At 35.8% G+C, this 20,885-nt stretch overlaps 1 protein-coding gene across 12 annotated transcripts in view; it reads left to right on the forward strand.

Moving 5' to 3' along the window:
• The window catches only part of cep89 (centrosomal protein 89), a 109,046-nt gene that overhangs the window by 16,093 nt on the left and 72,068 nt on the right, over positions 1 to 20,885 (forward strand). For 11 of the 12 annotated variants that reach the window (XM_087258999.1, XM_087259000.1, XM_087259001.1 and 8 more), the window contains 6 exons: positions 1,392 to 1,534; positions 10,152 to 10,202; positions 13,001 to 13,084; positions 14,321 to 14,424; positions 16,791 to 16,906; positions 19,918 to 20,098. In XM_087258999.1, the coding sequence (XP_087115125.1) occupies positions 1,392 to 1,534; positions 10,152 to 10,202; positions 13,001 to 13,084; positions 14,321 to 14,424; positions 16,791 to 16,906; positions 19,918 to 20,098 (679 nt within the window). Of the gene's footprint in view, positions 1 to 1,391; positions 1,535 to 10,151; positions 10,203 to 13,000; positions 13,085 to 14,320; positions 14,446 to 16,759; positions 16,907 to 19,917; positions 20,099 to 20,885 lie in introns of all 12 variants that reach the window. The other variant, XR_015494633.1, reaches the window with a different exon arrangement.

The following is a 20,885-nucleotide window of genomic DNA, read 5'->3' on the forward strand; positions in this document are numbered from 1 at the left end:
AAATTCTAGTGTAAGTCAACCAAACTTTTTGAGGCAGGTGTGAAAGCACCCTTAAAAAGTTCAGAATAAGTCCAATAAATTCATCCATCCATAATATAAAGTGCCTCACACAGTCCTGTGGGGTGAATAATGTTCTTATCTAGTGAAAGATATCTATATCTTTAAAAACTTTATGAAGAGTTTTGTGTATTTTCCACTGTGGTACTCATTTTTATGAGATTTGTCACATATGCCAGCGAAATTAACTGTATTATTTATTGTATGTTATAAATAAATGCACTTTAATTGACTTACTTTGGACTGTTGAAGTGAAACTCCCGCCAGTTGCCATTGTAGAGCTTGAATGAGCAAGTAGCTTTTTAAAAATAACTCTGATTTCTGCTGAAAGAAGAAACTTGTATATTCCTAAAATACCTTCAGGGTGTATACATCACAGGCTAATATATATATATATATATATATATATATATATATATATATATATATATATATATATATATATATATATATATATATATATATATATATATATATATATATTAATTATTAGCCCTCCTTTAATTTTTTTTTTTTTAATTTCCCAAATGATGTTGAACAGAGCAAGGAAATTTTCACAGTATGTCTGATAATATGTATTCTACTGGGGAAAGTCTTATTTGTTTTATTTCGCTAAAATAAAAGCAGTTTTTAATTTTTTAAAAACCATTTTAAAGTTAAAATTATTAGCCCCTTTAAGCTATATTTTTTCGATAGTCTACAGAACAAACCATTGTTATACAATAACTTGCCTAGTTAACCTAAATAACCTAGTTAAGCCTTTAAATATCACTTAAAGCTGTATAGAAGTGTTTTAAAAAAAATCTAGTAAAATAATATTTACTGCCATTAAGGCTAAGACAAAATAAATCAGTTATTACAAATGACTTATTAAAACTATTATGTTTAGAAATTTGTTGAAATTTTTTTTTCTCTCTGTTAAACAGAAATTGGGGGAAAAAACTGCTAATAATAAGGCTAATAATTCAGTGACTCTAATAATTCTGACACTGTTCAACTATCTGTCCTTCAGCTGTGGCGTCATTCTCATGACATCTAACAGTTTATTCCCCTGTAACATTTTTTCCAAAAAAAATAATCTTCCTGGTTACCAAGGAGACAGCAGTATGAATTGTGCTTGAGATGTGGTGAAAATGACACTTGTTCATAGCTGTTCATGTAGAAATTGACAGAATTCCTCTATGAAGCATGTTCTTTCAGACTACTCGAAGTGCCTCAAAGTTAGAGAAGCACATGTAATATGTGTACATGTCTGGGTGGGAGTTTTTTTGCTCATTTGCTTGTGGCTTTGCTTGAATCAGTTCTGGTTTAACTATTTGTCATTGTGTGTATAGGGGAAGGCTCTGAGTTATCGAGTCTGAGACAACAGGCACAGGAGCTGGTGGATGAGAATGATGGCTTGAAGATGACTGTCCACCGTCTTAACGTGGAGCTTAGCAGATACCAGGCCCGATTCCGTCCTCTCACCAAAGACGAGGTAAAATAATTTACTCTACACCAATTTTAGAGACAGGTCTTAATGAGGTATCAATGGTTGGTTCACACCAAATTATGAATTCTGTAATAAATAGGGCCTCGACACAATCAACCATATAAGTCCATATTTTCAAATTTTGAGTAATAAGATGTTTTTTTTCATATGTATTGGGTGGGAAATGTATGTATGTTTATTTTACTTGAAGATAGAAAACATAAGCTTTTCAATTTTCAGGGGATAACATTTTTTAGGGTCAGTATTAAAAATCTATTATTGTGTTTATACTTACTTAAATTGCTTAAGTTATTGTGATTTATACTTCTCAAATGTGGAAGAACGTTATATGTCCAGTTAGTGTGGAATAAAAGTAAAACTTTTTTTAATAACTTTAATTCATCATATCACTTTAAACCACTGAAGATCTGATTTCTTTCGCTTAGTTTTAATACAGTAACAGAAACTTCAGGTTAAAAGTTAAGCATTTCTTTCAAGTTTATTATTGTTATTATTATTATTATTAAAAAGAGAAAATACAGTATGAACAATGTACAATACATAGACCTTCTTACAGTACAGTACGATAGCTATCAATTATTAACAATAAGTAGTAAATAAAATAAATACAACAATAAAAGCAAAAAAATGCTGACATACATCATAGCTAAATATTGTCGTTTATTTAGAAAATTATACAGGTGTGCTGGCTTAAAACTGTTCTCTCACTCCGCCATCTCACAATATGCTTCTCAGCAAGAAGGTCGCGGGTTCGAGCCTCAGCTGGGTCAGTTTAGTGCTCCTCAGTGCGTTGAGAGAGAGAGAGAAACAGAGAGGGAGAGAGAGATCACATATACAGTTCTTCTACTAACCTCTTTCGGTGATTTTTTTTCCTGTTTCTTGTTCTTCTTTTCGATTCAAATATGGTTTCCCAGCATTCCGTAACACCTTCCTTACTCTATTCTTCCATTCGTTTACGTCAGCTTTCCTTTTTTTGCAGAGAATTTGCCTTTTACTGTCCGAAGCGGACATGACAGTAAGCAGATAACAATAATAATAATAATAATAATAATAATAATTTCTTACATTTATATAGCGCTTTTCTGGGTACTCAAAGTGCTTTACACACATTGGGGGCAATCTCCTCATCCACCACCAGTGCGCAGCATCCACCTGGATGACGCGTTGGCAGCCATTTTGCGCCAGACCACACACCAGCTGATTGGTGGAGAGGAGACAGAGTGATGAAGCCAATTCTGATATGGGGAGGGTAAGGAGGCCATGATGGACACAGGCCAGTGAGCAGAACTGGCCAGGATGCCTGGGTTAAACCCCTACTCTTTTTCGAAGGGATTTTTAACGACAACAGTGAGTCGGGACCTCAGTTTAACATCTCATCTGAAAGACAGCGCTCACTGAGCAGTATAGAGTCCCCATCACTATACTGTGGCATTAGGACCCGCACAGACCGCAGGTTGGGCGCCCTCTGCTGGCCTTACTAACAACACTTCTGGCAGCAACCTAGCTTTCCCATCTGGTCTCCCATCCAGGTACTGATCGGGCGCAGCCCTGCTTAGCTTCAGTGGGTGACCATGTGAGAGTTGCAGAGAGCTAGCTGCCAGCAGACAAGGCAGCTCCATTCTTCTTAGTGGACATAAGTGTTTTTTTCTGTGTGAAGCTATTTTAATGTTTAAAATGCAGAATCTTGGTCATGTAAAAATATCCCAAAACTGTTTCTCTATACAAAGTTCACACATACAGTTATTGTCACATGGTAATCTCATTTTTTATTTTTGTGGACTTATGCGGTTGTTGGTCACACGCACTGAAAATGTCTTTGGGAGAGATATTATTGCTCATATTTTATTCACATTTAAATATTGATAAACTGACAGAGTTTACAGCATTCAAAATTGGTCACGGAAGCTTATGCATGCTTTTTTGATGCTTTTTTGATGCGTGACAACCAATGAGGTTCATTCTTGCATGCCTCAATGCATTTTGAACTTCTGCAAGGTCCAGTGAGGTTTGTTTTCATATTTTAAGCGGGTATTGTTGAGCTTGCTTATATTCATTATTCAAAGTTTGTTTATGAATAAAAAAATTCTCAATGACATAATGGGCTGCACGGTGGCGCAGTGGGTAGCACATTTGCCTCACAGCAAGAAGGTTGCTGGTTTGAACTTCGGATGGGTCAGTTGGCGCTTCTGTGTGGAGTTTGCATGTTCTCCCTATGTTCGCATGGGTTTCCTCTGGGTGCTCCGGTTTCCCCCACAGTCCAAAGTATTGTGCTATAGGGGAATTGGGTGAGTACAATTGTCTGTGTGTGAATGAGTGCGTATGGGTGTTTTCCAGTTATGGATTGCAGCTGGAAGGGTATCCGCTTCGTAACACATATGCTGGATAAGTTGGCGGTTCATCCTGCTGTGGCAACCCCAGATTAATAAAGGGACTAAGCCGAAAAAAAAATTAATGGATGAATGAAAGATATAATGAATACTCCCATCAACTATCAATCTTCTTTCAGTCTTCTTGGAGACATTTTCTAGCTTTACTTGAGTTCTCCGAGGAGAAAGTTACTAATGCACTTTTAAGTACTTGCAAAGTACTGTGTGCTGTTTTCATATATTGTGTAGAAATGTCACAGTCCTTAATTAAACATTTCTGAAATGATAAATGTTTGAGCTCATGTTCGGAACATTATATCCGCAGTCTCGCTTGCCTGATCTTTTGTTTTGATGTGAGAGATCGGTGCTGTGCGTGATAACTGACGTTAATTGCTTCAAATCTGCGTTGACTGATTTAGGAGCAGTGCTGGAAACTACAATTCATTTGTCCTTATAACTCAAAAAAAAAGACTGCTCTGAAAATTTCAGTAGTTTATCTGACACTGTGCCTTTTTCTAGTCATGCGGGGTGTGATTAGCTGACGCCAGAGTAATGATATGCAGCTCTTCCTTTCATCTCCCACTTCCTGTTTAATGCAGAGATGATAGTTTGTGGGGTATTACAATTTCAAAGGAGCATTAACCAGTGAGAGGTTGAGATGAGATCTGTGTGTGCGCGTGGAATCAGAGATGGTTGCTGCTCTACTCTGGTGTGCAGCTTGTCTAGCCTTATGCATGCATTACTTCTTCTAGGGCCTCTGAGATCAGGGGCAGCTGGGAAAATATTCATGACTAACCTTCATCTAAACATACTCCTTTTATCAGTTACCCTCTAAACTCTTCTGGCCGTAGAATGTTGTTTAACTGTGTTTGGATTTGTATGTACGAGCTATGATGTCGAAATGAGCCCTCTAACTAAACTGCTGAGTTGCCATAAGTTTTTTATGAGTCTTGATGCAGTGAATATTAAGTGGAAAGCACTCCAAGGAATTGCATAACTGAGCTTCTTTAACAAGCCTCAGAAGAGTTTGACAGCCCAAGGGCGCTGTGACCTCTTCGGCGTCCATCTTTGAAGGATCAAAGATCTCAGATTTGTCCTGCTAGTGTCATTTTATTAAGGAGGAAGTGTTGGAGTGAGCTTATTCTGTATTGATGAGGGCTTTCTGAACTTTGAGCCTGTCATACTCGCGGGTTCACAGAGAGAATGACTCCCTTGATTGCTCAGAGTCTTCAGTATAATATATTAATCTGCTCTTCATTCATCTGTACAGTATTCAGATTCTAGACATGCTCTTCATTAAAAGATGAGCCTAGGGCTAAAAGTCCCAAACCACAATGAATTAGAGATCCCGCTGATCACAGAATTGAACTCTCTCTTAAATATTCTGACTATGTCTTAAATATTCCAGTTGAGATTTCGGTTAATGGTTTTAATTTGAAAAATGATACTATCAGATCTGTTCATTTAAAGCGATTGATCATTTCACCATCCTTGACTGTTGAACTCTGGTTGTTAAAAGACTGACTTTAATTTGAGCACTGGTGTGTGGTTGGGTAGAAGGGAGCGGTGGGAAAAGAGGAGACAATCGGCAGGCTAAATATACTCTGTCACTTTAGTTTCAGGTCAGTAGTCTGGATCTCACTCTCTTTTTTTGCTCTTTCTCTCCTACTGTCCCTCCTTCCATCTCAGCAAGGTTGAAATTTAAGGAAATTTGGTCAGTTGTCACATGCTTTAGTTAAGCTTTAGTTAGGCTTTAGTTAAAGAAGAAACTGCAGGCTGCAAGTGTGAAACTTGGCTCTCTCTGTCTTCCTCTCACTCTGTCCACCGACCTCTGCTTTTTACAGTACTGCTGATTGCTTCCTTTCTAGACTTAAGTGGATCAGTGTAACACTGAATGTGTCTGAACGCTGTGTTGAGGCAGCGGGACGCAGGAAGCGTGTGCGGGAAGGCTGACAGAGTGATTAAGACAGTGGCTGGCAACACTGCTGCAATGTGATTGAGTCATTAAATCTGGGGTCTCTCAGCAGTGTTACTTTTACTATAATTAGTGTTAAAAAAAGTACATTGCACACAGGGTCATACAGCACTTTAAAAATTAAACTGATTTAGAAGAAGAAGCTTTTTGAAAACTTTTTTTAAGAATCTTTTTCTGTAAATTTAATGACCTAAAATTAAGTGAAGATTTACAAACTAATTTTCAGAAGATCACATGCTATGATTAATCATGGCTGGTCTCATATCAACAATTACCTATAAACCAATCAGATGAATCCAAGCCTACATAAATAGCTCTTTTTTCGTACCTGCCTTATCTTAGTTTTTGAAGAATTCCCCAATCACCCCATGTCCTCATTTTCCTCCTTTACAAAAGGGGAACTCTCTAAACCTACCTGATTTTGGACCCCCTTCTATGTTAAATGACCCGACAGGAGCCCTGGGCTTAAGTATCTCTGTGCTCAGGGTTCTCTACTGGGACAGCACGCCAAATCTGCAAGTAGTATCAGGTAATGAAGTACACAAGTAGTGGGTCCTTCGCGGCCTCGAATGTCCCAAGATTCATTGCACGCTGATAACGGCAGGACGTTTTTAAAAGAAAACTCCGGATTAAATGTATGAATTAGGCTTATTTTACTTTACTTATCTAAACACATGTTAAAAAAATAAAAAGAGTATGACATGTCCTTTGGAGGTTGCAGCATTTGAAATGAAACACAGCTTATATAAAATTATCTAACATTGGAAAAAGTGTAACGGATAAGTTGGATCACATGAGGCACCTCAGCCAATCATATAATAGCCCCTGGTTCCAATCCTTGCGTATTGACATGAACATTAGCCAATGTTAAAAGGTGCGTTCGACTTCATGCAGCGCTGCGCAGATCGATCGAAATCTGTCTTAAAGCGGTGCATTCTGGTTAGAAATCTTGTCCGGATTGATGCTGCGCCGACGCCACGTGACTGTCACATGTGGCATCAAAGTACCGCGACAGCGCTCCGAGATCAGACGGCAAACTCAGACCATGCAGCTTCTGAAGAGCGACTGCAGGAGCTTTGATGACAACACCGATATTACACGATTGGCCGAGTTCACCACATGACAACAAACACGTGTGTTTCGGGTTTATAATTGGACAAATTCCGATTCAAAAGTTTCAAAACAAACAATTCACTTTTTACACCCTCTCTATCCTGCACACATCTTGCTTATTAAAAGACTACAAATATTTTACTGCAGTAATCATCTTTTGTTAAATAATCTGGTTATAAAGGTTAGCTTGTTTGCACAGGTTTATTTTTAACTTTTTTATACAGACTATTTACTGCATTCATCTCCATGAACGATTTAAATTATATATTTTAGTGAATAACCTAAATATGAACTCAAATAGGTCTTACAGACTTGAAATAAGAAAATCATCATCATTGATCCTGCCCCCCTAAAGCTCTCTTAACAAATTAAAGTAAAGAACTATTTTATTAAATAATTATAAAATGGTTTTATTATTATAATATAAATATATATTTTATTTCCTGTCTAGCAGTTTAAAGGCTACCTGCTCTTTCTGGGAAACTTCTACATAGCTCACTTATTTTACATTTTGTTCTTTTCAACACAATCTTTTTGGATTAAAATGCATTTTTGAAAATTCATTCATTATTCAAAATAATGTCATTTATTAAGACCAAATCAAAACACCTTGTTTTGCTTTTTACATTGGAAATTTTTATATCTATAAATGTACATATATGTAAACCCTTTTTTAGCACATTCAAACAAGAAGTATTAGCCTAAAGAGTGATGTTTAACTCCTAGAATTTATGCTTATTGCTTTGTATTTAATAGACCTGTTCATTTTTATGTTTATATTAACCTCTCATTTCCTCTTATTTCTCTCATGCATTTGTTATATATTTTATTCATAATTCTCTCTTATTGTTTAAAAAGGAACTACAGTTTGTAGAAACTGTATTCTGTTTTATTTGTAAATGTTTTGTTGTTATAAATAAAAATAACAAAAAAAATATGATGACGCCATGTGATCGGTCATCATGACTGCAGCAACTTTGAGTCCCGAAGTGTCCAGCTGTCTGTCTTGACGGCTCCGTTTTTAACTCCGGCCCCGCCTGCGCTCGGCTAATCTCGTTGATCACCGGCTGCAGCTGAGCTTTGTGTCGAACGCACCTAAAGATTACATACTTGGATTTCATAGGCTATGAAGTCATTATGACATACCCTATATGCATATTTCATTCTACAAATTTTCGTGTGCATCTAAGTTTCCGGGAAATGCTGAGGGTTTTTTTTTCTCTCATTCGCCGTGCGGTATCAAACATGGCATGAAAAATACACGCTTAGAGCAGTTCCTCGAATCAAATATCTCGTTTGTCGCAAGGGACATGACTAAATTCCCTGAATGAAAGAGCCAAACTGCAGTTAAAGTCCACCATTTAATAATTTGGCAAATAATTCGACTAAATGTCCATGTAGGTTAAACACTGTCACTTTCTCCTGTGTGTATGTATGTGTATTTTAATTCTGAAACTCGCGCATGCCCAAATAGACACTCCCACACCATCCCACTTTTCTTCCTCCGACACTCCCCCCTAAACAGAGCTGGACACGCCCACTTTTCTGACTTTTTCCAAAGTAGAGGTGTCAAAACCCCCTGCTGAATCTTTAAAGATTTTTGTAAAAGTATGAGCTTGTTGTTAATAATTTATTATATTTTTGGAAGAAAAAATTGAATAATTGTTTTATTTTTAATTGGGTTACACATCATGTCAATTATTGGATTTAAGTTATTTAGGCCCTCCCTGGATTCCTGTAACTAATGACTGATATGGTCAGAGCTTAACATACCTTTATTATAAAAGGTAGGAATTACAATATATGCTGATATAAATTCAAAAATGGGCAAACATATATTATTTTATGTTTTAAGATTTTAAAAATAGTTTAAAGTAAAAATCATAATGATTAAATAGAATATTGCACATTTAAATGTTTTATATGTAAAGAATGTGATGGTTTTAAAATTAGTATTTGATAGTAGATACTACATCATCTGTTGTGTGTTTGCCACCACAGAGGACCATGATGAAAATAAACCTTTATTGCGTTTTATCATTGATGTTTTATTTGTTTTTTGTTTTTTTGTATCAGACACGTTTGTTTTCTATTCAGTTTTGTTAACAAGATAAATAAGTTCAAATCAAATCAAACAAAACTAGCAAAGTAGTTCTCCAATTCTGTTTGTCATTCTGCAGCTATAATCTCAGACTGATTAATCAGCCAAAGTAATTGCTTCATCACCTGCGTGATGTCCTTAATAACATCGGTTAAACCAGAGCAGTTCAAATGACAGAAACGCAGAGATGGGAAGGCAAGCTTGACAGTCATTTTCCTTTTTAATGTTTCAAAATGTTTTCACACTTCACCTGTAACAATAACGAACGTCAGGAGTCATCAGCCATGGTCTTCATTTTAAAACAAAGGTATATCCTTTGGAGAAAAAAAGATTGCAGACTACTGTATGTCACACTCATAAAAGATGTCTCTTCAACTCACAATAGCAGCCTGTCCTAAAGCAACCTCTGAGCTACATTAGTTCTGAGCTGTGTGTGTGTGCGCATGTCTGACTTTCCTGAGGGGGTCATTGGCTCATGTCACTTGTGAGCTCTGAATTGCCCTCTTGCATCAATGTCCAAAAGAGGCTCATCTCTCATTGCTTTAAAGGATATATCCACACACCCTCTAAAACACACTGTCACACTCTATCTAGTCTTGTCACAGACTTTCAATCCAATTTTGCTGCTAATCTGAATGACTGGAAACCCCTGTATTCATTATAGTACATTCTGTTCAACTTAAAAAAATAAATAAAAATTGTGTGTTCCACTGAGCTGTTTTTCCATTATGTTCCAACGTCAAAAAGTTCAACTTGTTCAAACTATGCCTCTGCAGTCTCTATAGCTTTTGTTTTCATTTCACTGCACTGCATCTCACTTTTTTTTTTACTGCAAAAACACATCTCCATGAATGGCCTCCAAGTGTGTCTTATCCTTTCTATTCTACTGTTCGGTTATCTGTCAAAGAACTGGCACAGCTCTTTATAATTATGTTGCCGTCTAATTACAGTAATTGTGATCCTTTTGTCACATCACAATATCTATAGGAATAAAGGAAGTGAGATAATGCATACGCTCAAATGCTTTTCTTTTCTTGGATTTCCCAGAATGCTCAGCTTAAGGGCCTACCAGTGAAAGGACCTGCACCTCCGTGGCTGGTATGTATTGTATTCTATAGATTTCAGTGTATGCTTCTTCTGTTGATTTCTTAATGTTTCTGATTTGTTGCTTGCATGATGAAGATTGTTATGTGGTAAAAGGTTCATTAATTTAGTTTAAGTTAGAACACTTTTTTTGTAGGACAAAATACTAGTTGCAAAAAGAGTGTCAAGAGAAATCAAAGAATCTAAATAACCCAGGTAAAAAAAAGTGCACTAAAATGCACTTTATTTAAGTTTACTTAGTACACTTTTCAGTAATGTACTAAAAGTACTCTATTTTCGCACACTATTTTTGTACTTAATTTACTAAAAGATAGTATTAAGTATATGTTAAGATAAACTTAATACATCTAAGTTTACTCAACTGTGCTATTTTGAGCCACCATGAAATTGAACTAAAATGTGCTTTTAACATACTATATCTGTGATTTGAAAAAATATATATTTAGTTACAACTAGAAATACACTTGAACCCTATTTTTAAACATTTAAATATATTTATGACTAATTTAAAGTTTAATAGTACTATATTAAAAGAATATACAAATTGAAAAAAATTAGTGTGCTAAATTCTGTATTAAAAGTATTTTGGGAAAATATACTTCTACTACAATATATTACTAATAGATTTTTAATAAAGTAAATTTAATGTAAACTTAAAATTACCACACTCAAAATCAATTTAAGTGTTAGTGATAATATTGCATTCACATTAAGTGTACTTAAGTACAACTTTTGGAAAAATGTACTTCAACTACAATACATTACTAATAGATTTTTTTATATATTAACTTATTTTAAACTTAGGATTAGTATGTAAACAGTGTACTAAAAATCAACTTATATTTAAAGCATTTAAAGCACACTTTTGAAAAACACACTAATAAAACTCTTTTGGATGTTTTTTTCTGTAGTGTACTTTATTGTAGTACACTAAAAATTTATTTAAGTGTTTACTGGTATTTAGTATACTTTTGTCAAGTGTACTAAAGTCCCACTGAAGTATAAACATACTTTTAATTAGTATATTTAGTGTAAAACCATCACACTTTTATTTAACACAAAAAATAACAATGTACTAAAAATGTATTTGTGGGTATTTAATTATATTTTAATTGCATTTAAATATAAGGGTTATACAGCATGATTTTCAGGACTTTGGAATGTTGCTGTTTACATTTTCTGAGCAAAAAATTACAAAAACAAAACATTTGTATAAACAAAATCTGTAAGGCAAATTTAGAATAATTTGGTGATGTTTTAAAACACCCTAAGCATTGCATTGCAGCACCAATGTACTAAGTAAATACTAAGTCATTTGAATTTTTTTTTAAGTTTGTTACTTACCTTGAAACTGCTAGATTTACTTATTTATCAGCAAGATGTTTTCAATGGTTTCAAATCTAATAAAATCACTTATTGTTACTGTATGTATTTAATACGCACAGGTCTGGATTTTTAAAATCTATTTTTACATAATATACACTTACCGGCCACTTTATTAGGTACAACTTACTTGGACCCCTTTTTGCCTTCAGAACTGCCTTAATCCTTCGTGGCATAGATTCAACAAGGTACTGGAATTATTTCTCAGAGATTTTGGTCCATATTGACATGATAGCATTACGCAGTGGCAGCATATTTGTCGGCTGCACATCCATGATGCGAATCTCCTGTTCCACCACATACAAAAGGTGCTCTATTGGATTGAGTCTGGGGACTGTGGAGACCATTTGAGTACAGTGAAGTCATTGTCATGTTCAAGAAACAAGTCTGAGATGATTAGCACTTTATGACATGGAGTGTTATCCTGTTTGAAGTAGCACTAGAAGATGGGTACACTGTGGACATAAAGGGATGGACATGGTCAGGAACAATTCTCAGGTAGACTGTTGCGATGACATGATGCTCAGTTGGTACAAATTACACTACCACCAGCCTGAACAGATGATACAAGGCAGGATAGATCCATGCTTTCATTTTGTTCACAAATTCTGACCATACCATCTGAATGTTGTTGCAGAAATCAAGACTCATCAGACCAGGCAACGTTTTTCCAATCTTCTATTGTCCAATAAAAATCAAATTGTAGCCTCAAATTCCTATTCTTAGCTGACAGTAGTGGCACCCGGTGTGGTCTTCTGCTGCTGTAGCCCTTCTGCCTCAAGGTTGGACATGTTGTGCATTTAGAGATGATCTTCTGCATTCCTCGGTTGTAACGTTTGGTTATTTGAGTTACTATTGCCTTTCTATCAGCTCAAACCAGTCTGGTCATTATCCTCTGACCTCTGGCATCAACTGCCGCTCACTGGATATTTTTTCTTTTTCAGACTTTTCTTTGAAAACCCTAGAGATGGATGTGTGTGAAAATTCCAGTTGATCAGCAGTTTCTGAAATACTCCGACTAGCCCATCTGGCACCAACAACCGTGCCATGTTTAAAGTCACTTAAATTACCTTTCTTCCCCATTGTGATGCTCAGTTTAAACTGCAGCAGATCGTCTTGACCAGGTCTACATTCCTAAATCCATTGAGTTGCTGTCATGTGATTGGCTGATTAGAAATTTGCATTAATGAGCAGTTGGACAGGTGTACCTAATAAAGTGTCCGGCAAATGTATGTTACAGGGAATTGTTATAATAATATATTTTCATTTTATTTTTAAAATCATCATTTCTTTTATATAAAATAACTTTTGCACTTGTAATTTGAGGCAGACACCAAAATGGCACTCATCTTTCACAGATGTGTAATTGGTTTGTTTAATGCTATAGCTGAGCTTTTTATTGCCTTTAGCTGGATATGAAATATTTATCACCTCTGCTTCTGGCCTATGAGGACCATCTGAATGCCAAAGACAAACTCCTCAAGTCCTGTGAGGTGAGTTTGTATATGTTTCTTTGTAAAAAAGGGAAAGTCAGTTCACATTTTTTACATATTATGGTATTTACCAGAAGTTATCCAATTTTATTAAGATTCACAGATGACGTGACCAACGAGAGAGTCTACAACTAGCTTTATAGCCTAGACATAATAATAATAATAATAATAATAATAATAATAATAATAATAATAATAATAATTTAATTTATATAGTGCTTTTCTGGGCACTTAAGGCGCTTTACACATCGGGTGCAGCATCCACCACCAGTGTGCAGCATCCACCTGGATGACGCGACGGCAGCCATATTGCACCAGACTGCACACCACACACCAGCTGATAAAATAAAGAAAAAATGAGAATATGAGAATGATGCAGGGAAAACAACTGCACTGAACACATGATCTATGTAGGCTTTCTGACTATGCCTATTTCTCCCCCTCTCCCTCTCTCACATACACATGCACTACTCATTTTCACTTAATCTCAGTCTCTCTCTTCCTAACACACTTGCAGTGCAGCCAGTAGTCCCGCTATACCTACCTGCTATGAATTTAAAGATATTTCCACTCAGTTACATTTTGTTTTAAAGGGATTAACAATGATTTTTACCACCTCATTTTGTAGGCAATGGTTGAATAAATACATTCATTTCTGATATTTAAAGGATAGTTCAGCCAAAAATTACTCACCCTCAAGTGGTTTCAAACCTTTATCAGTTTCTTTCTTTCGTTTAACACTAAAGAAGGTCATTAAAAAAAGAAGAAGCTGAAAACCTGTAACCATTGACTTCCACAGTAGGAAAACGAATGCTATGCATATCAATGGTTACAGGTTTCCAGCTTTCTTGTTTCACAGAAGAAGGAAACAGTTAAGTAAAGGGCGAGTAAATGATGACAGAATTCTCAGAGTTTTGGGGTGAACTATCGCTTTATGTAATAATATTTTGCAGGTTTATTAGTTCTTTAAAAAACTAAAGTCAGTCACTCTTATCTTGTAATCTTCTGAAAGGAGCGTCATTCTGGAGTATTATTTTGAGAGTCTGCAAAAGCATTGGAGATGGTTTTTGGTTTGTGCAGATCTACTGAAGTTTCAGATGAACTTTGACTGAGATGAATGCATTTGCAAATGCACCCTGAGGATGTTCATGCATACCAATAACCTTACCTAAAGCATCATAGCAGTTTATGGAGATCCGTTTTTCCATAGCAAAATAAAACAAATTCTCTTGACAGGAAGAACTACAGAGTCTAAGAGTGCGTGCAGAGGAGGTCATTCAGGAAAATGAGAAACTTCATACTCAGGTCAGCAAAAGCAGCACTGTCAGCAACAAAGAATGGTAAGTTTGTTTCTGGGTGATGTAAAAATGTGTGCATATGTTTTTTTTTGTGCACTTGGGAATAAAATCACAGCGGACATGTGCTGACGTTCCTTCTGTGAATATTATTTCAAGAAACTTTGGGAAGCTGAAAGTGAATTTGTCGAAGGGGATTGTGATAGTCTCGAGGGTGATAACAAACACAGGGCATCTTGTCCTTGAGGCATGCTTCACTCCGCTAGCCATGCTCTTATCACACAATTGATAGCGTCTCATGGTTCTGTCTGTGTATGGCTGGCAGTCATGGGTCTGAAGTTATGAGAATAAGAGTGAGAATGAATCAGATGTGTAGGGTTGGAAACCAAAAAATATTCATTCATACACACACATAAGGAACGCTTACAGTGAATGAAAACACAAAATTCAGTATCTCCGAAAATTATTATATTACTTAAGACCAAAAAAAAGGATTTTTAATGCAGAACAGTTAGACTACTGAAACATATGAACATGTAGAGCACTCGATACTTTTGTCTGAGCTCCCTTTTCATAGGTTATTTCAGCAAAGTGACGTGGTATGAAAATGTTCAGTCTGTGACACTGCTGAGGCGTTATGAAAGTTCAGGTTGCGGTGATACTGCCCTTGCTTCTGAATTTCCAAAATGTGAATTTAACTTGACCTTAGGTTCCTTCTTGTTCATGAAGCACAGTGATCTGTCGATGCATTAGCCTGTGAAATTATACACTACCTGACAAAAGTATTGTCGTCTATCCCAGTTATTAGAGCAACAAATAGTAACTTGACTTCTACACTAGTTGATCATTTGGAAAAGTGGCAGAAAGTGGATTTTTCAGATGAATCATCTGTTGAACTGCATCACAATCATCGCACATACGGCAGAAGACCTATTAGAACCAGCATGGACCCAAGATTCTCACCGAAATCAGTCAAGTTTGATGAAGGAAAAATTATGGTTTCGGGTTACATTCAGTATGGGGGGCGTGCAAGAGATCTGCAGAGTGGATGGCAACATCAATAGCCTTGGGTATTAAGACATTTGTGCTGCCCATTACATCACAAACCATAGGAGAGGGCAAATTCTTCAGCAGGATGGTGCTCTTTATACTTCAGCCTTTACATAAAAGCAAAGAAGGTCATGGTGCTTCTGTATTGGCCAGTCTAGTCACCAGACATGAACATTATTGAGCATGTCTGGGGTAAGATAATCCAAAGAATCTTGATGAACTCTGGGAGTCCTGCAGGAACGCTTTCTTTGCCATTCCAGATGACTTTATTAGTAAGATATTTGAGTCAGTGCAGAGATGTATGGCTGCAGTCCTCCAAGCTCACAGGAGTCATACACAATATTAATTCTTTTTCCACTACACCATGACTTTATATTATATCCTGTACATTACGTCTGTTAAGTGACGACTTTTGTCTAAGCAAAGTTAGACTTTACTGTAATAATCAGATAATTGAAATTTAGGCATGATCATATTTTATTTTGGTAAAACAAGTGTAATCTAGAAGACTTTGCTTTTCATATAAGACACTTCTGATATCAAATGGTCGTCTATTGAATTCAGGTTATTATTTGTTGTTCCTTGAATAGGCAACAAGGCTTGGTAGGAAGTGTACTTGAAAAACAAACAAATGCAAATGGTTGCCATTGGATAATTGACCTTATGATATGAACTAGAGCGAGCTTACAGTGTAATTGTGCATAGAGAGTGTAATCAGAATGGCAACTAAACGATCAGCTTTCTTCTTAAATAAGTTAGTTTGAAAGAATTCACAGTACTAAAAACATTTATGCCATTGAATAGTATATTAAAAATCTAATTCATCATAATTTCCAAGAACACTCTTGAGTTCCTTGAGTTTTTATTTTTCGTCTCCTTCAGGTTGTCTTTTTTTAAGGCAAATTTTAGGTCCAGGTTGCCATGGAAGCCATGTCTGCTTCAGCACGTTGAATAAACAGTAAAAATTTTCCTGGATAAAAATACAAATTGTGTGTTTGTACTGTGTATGCATGCAGTGATCAGTCTTTTCTTCCTTTGATGAGAAAATCAGCATGAAAATGAAAAAGAAAACTTTACTTTCAGAAATTCTGCTTTTTTCACAATGTCATTATTTAAGCCCTTTCATTGAGCTAATTCATTTGTGTGTGTTAACACTGAGCTTAGTAAGATTAACTGGAATGAATGTGTATGTCCTAGAGAAGTTCTAGCATCAGTATGCTGTATTCTGTCTTTGTCTGTTATCGTTTCCAGCTGTTCACTGTCAGCTTGTCATCTTCATCAGTGAAGGATCTCTTGTCGCTGTTGTCAGCCGCATTGCTCATTCACACAGGTGTATGTGTTGTGTGTGTGTGTGTGTGTAGGAGGCAGCTGCAGGAACAGGCTCGCTTAGTGCTGGAGGAGAATCAAGTTTTGATAGAGCAATTGGAATTACAGCATGCCAAAGCTAAAGAAGCTCACAGCAAACATGCACAAGAAGGTATGGTACCCAGAAGCACACTTTATAACCTTATTCATAACTAGGCCCACATGGAGTCTGCGCACGCAGAATTCCGCAGAATTTCCGCAGATTTTCCGCAGAATTACGCAGATTTCTGCAGATTTTTAGCCCATTATTAATTCTGTTTTTTTAACTTGAGTAAATCTGTAAATCTGAATTTATTAAGTTTTTATTCAGTAATTTATTACTTTTTATTTCATATATTAAGGTGTTAGTTATGATACTCCGCTGGATACTCCTAAAATAATTCCGCAGAAATCCGCAGATTTTTACCAAAATTCTCTGCAGAAATAGCAAAAAACGTCCGCAGATTCTGTCTGGCCCTGTTCATAACTCCTAATGCATTTAAAAAATCTTGTTTTTAAAAAAACAACTAATCTGAGTTTAAGCAGTGTAGTCTGATAGTAGATGTGGCCTCATCAGACAGCAGCCGCAAATCAAACCTGTTTCACAATCATCTTAAAGGAACACTCATCTTTTTTGGAAATAGGCTCATTTTACAAGTCACATACAGTTAAACAGTTGAGTTTTGCAATTTTTATATTCATTCAGCCGATCCCGAGGTTGCCGGGAGAACTTTTAGCTTAGCTTAGCATAAATCATTGAATTGGATTAGACCATTAGCATCATTTTAAAAGAGTTCAATAGTTTTCCTATTTAAAGGTTGACTCTTGGTTGAATTGTGTACTAAGACTGATGGAAGATGAAAAGATGCTATTTTCTAGGCTGATATGGCTGAATTGTACTGTCATTCTGGTGGAATAATTAGCAAAAATAGTTCCCAGCTAGGTAACTAAGTAACAGCAATGTGTAATATCATTGTGCCTCCTGCAGCCATTGCATCATCTTTGGTGTGAAGAGGCTGTACGTAGTTGACTGACCAATGTTAGATATGAAATGTCTGGGTAACATGTTTTTAAAATAATGGTCAATTAGTTTATGTTGTTGGTTGTTGTTATTTTTTAACATGAAGAATGTATGAACAGTCATATACAGCATTTATTAATCATCACAGTACATCATTTACGAATGAATTATTTAAATCCAAAGTTGGGCTTGTTAATAGGTAATGAACTGTGAGTTACATGAACTAACAGTGAGCAATCATTGGTTGTTCATGAATACATTAACAAACATTAACTAATGGGCTATTATTTTAAAGTGTTACTAATCCTGAGTGTTTCTGCAGGTGGTTTGTCAAGGCCACTCACCTATCTGAAGCTTCACTACATAAATGCATAGTGGGTTGTATGTGTGTGCGTGTGTGTGTGTGTGTGTGTGTGTGTGTGTGTATTGAGTGATCATAAGAAAGTGTCTGGTGAAAATGTGCAAAACTAGCGCAGACATCAGTTATTTATTTATTTTATTTATTATTTTTGTATTTATTTTTAATTATTTTGACATGGGCATCACAATTACACTGGAAAACCAAATACATTTGTTTAAGTGTTTTGGCAGACATGCTAATTCTCAACCTGTCCACGGGAGGCTTGACATAAATTGAAAATAAAATAGATCCATATACACTATTATAAACATTAAAACTCATTATAAACACATAAACATTACATTTCTTTACATAAAATTGCTATGAGGCAAAAGAATAGGCGGCATGATCAAACAAACTAATAGTAAAATATTCACTAGTGTTAACATTGCTGTTTTGTTTTTAACCATTTTTTAAGTACACTACTAAAAACATTTATATTACTTTCTAATTTTAGACTACAGTTTTTCTTAGTCACTTTGGTTGATTTCTCAGATCAGAATTGAAATTCTTAAACTACCTGTGCAATCTCCAGATCATTGTGTCACTTGTGCACATCAGAAAAGCAGTTTCTCATTCCTCTGAACAAGTTCTAAATGCTTTTGTACTTCAATGCAAATGATTAAGTGCAATTCTCAGCTGTTTCCTACATTATCAATTGCTTATGTCATGTTGATCAAAATGGATTATAATGGTATCTGTCTGAATAGTCTCACTGCCGAATTTAGGCTTTAGTTCATAGCATAGGTCTTTACATGCAAAATGGCTGAACAAGCTGTCATAATAATGTGTCATAATGCATTTTCTATGCCTTTCCAATAGACTTTTTATCTAAATCTGTCCTGAATTGGTACATTTCTCACAGGTGAATCTTGACTTTTTCTGATGAAGGTGCATCTGAAAGGAGATTGTCCTAAGTTCACATTTCTACTTTTGTTTTGTTTTTTCTTTGTGCTATGCAGTGCTGTCTTTTCCTTTCTGTATCACAATGACATGATCTGGCAGCAAATTATAGTACAAAAAGCAACAACAACAACAAAAATTGTTTACACCCCTCCAGTGTACACTGTTATATTGACAACATGATTTGACTGTCTTATCTGTACACAATGACACAAGGACTTTTTATTCTGATGGCACTGACTCTTTCATTGACAAAGAAATGTAGTTTTGAGAGATTACCTGAGGATTTTGAGCAAGAGGCTGGCTTTTGCAGGTAATCCATGGTGTTTCACTATTTGTATGCATTGTTTTGAGAAATGCACTTACTGTTTTGCAAATTTCAATTCTGGTCTGAGAAAAATACCAAAGCGACTGAGAAAAACTGTAACAGGTAAATTATTTCACAATTTGGTTCACTTAACAGAGAATTACAGTAAATTTGAATTATACAGCCCAGACAATTCAATCCATAATGTGATGGAGTCCAGGGGACATTCAAGGTTGAGAACCATCACTCTGCAGGAGACATAAGATCATCCTAATGTCTTTATTTCAGAATCTAGAAGCCAGGAGATTATGCAAAACCCTCAATTTGTACCTTAGTGCTGTTTATTAGATTGAGGAGATTTTTTTCTTAATGATGCTTTATCTTAGGGAGCAGACACTCCACATATTTTGTGTTGCCCATGCCTTTGTTTTCTTTTGCGCCTTTTTTCCAGCATATCCTGCATGCTTATTATTCATTTAGAAACAAATATAAAAGTCCTGTGTTTGTGTGCAGTGTGCAAGGTGTCCAAAAAGGTGATGTTGTTGGAGGCAGAGAAGCAGTCTCTAGAAAAAGAGCTGGAGGTGGAGCGTAAAGAGCATCGTGCGCTGAAGACAGAGTTTCAGAGAGTGCGCTTGGCTCTAGAACACTCCCTGAGCTTGGCCGAACACCAAACTGTCACAGACAAACTCAAAAGGTACCAAAAATGTATTTCATGTTTGTGTTACAGTGCTAAAAAGTGCAAGGGCCCTATCATAAACTCAGCACAATAAGGTGCAAGACGTGTTTGTTGAGATTTGTTGCTATTTTCAGACCAGCGCAACCCTAATTTTCATGTTTTATACCATGTTGTTTAAATAGCAAATCCATTTATGCCACTTTGTGGACTTATGGGTGTGCTTGTCTGAAAAGGAGGTGTGTTAATGCGCATTGTTGGTGAGTTACTATTTTGAGGAACTGAAATAGATTGCGCTATTGACCGACTGAACGCTGGTCTTAAGTCCAGTGCAGAGCGCGTTAGTTGTGCGCCTATGCAGGTCCAAAACACATACACATTGCTTAATAGACACAGGATGTACAGCAATACACAAATATTTTTACATATGAAAAAAATTAGAGGATTTAAATGTTACAAAAAAATATTCATTACATATAAAAAACATTGCCTCCATGCCTTCATGTTGGGAGGCTTTTTCAGTTTATTCATGACAATTTGTATAATGTTGTAATTATTATTAGCAGTAATATTTATTAAATGCATATTTCTTTTTATAAAAACAAATTTAGATTTGTGCATCTGTTTTAGATTTGTGCAGGTTTTGGAGATATATGCATCACCATACAGGGTATAAGAATAAAATGTGTGTTTGGATATAACTGTTCTTTGACCACTCTTCATTATTATTGTTCATTTATTCATTTGCTGGAAATTAGAACTGAATTTAGAAATAGTTTTGAAACGAATCTTTTTTATTTTTTTAAAC

Source organism: Danio rerio, chromosome 7 (genome assembly GCF_052040795.2).
Source record: "Danio rerio strain M-AB ecotype USA chromosome 7, GRCz13ab, whole genome shotgun sequence".
Lineage (NCBI taxonomy): Eukaryota > Metazoa > Chordata > Actinopteri > Cypriniformes > Danionidae > Danio > Danio rerio.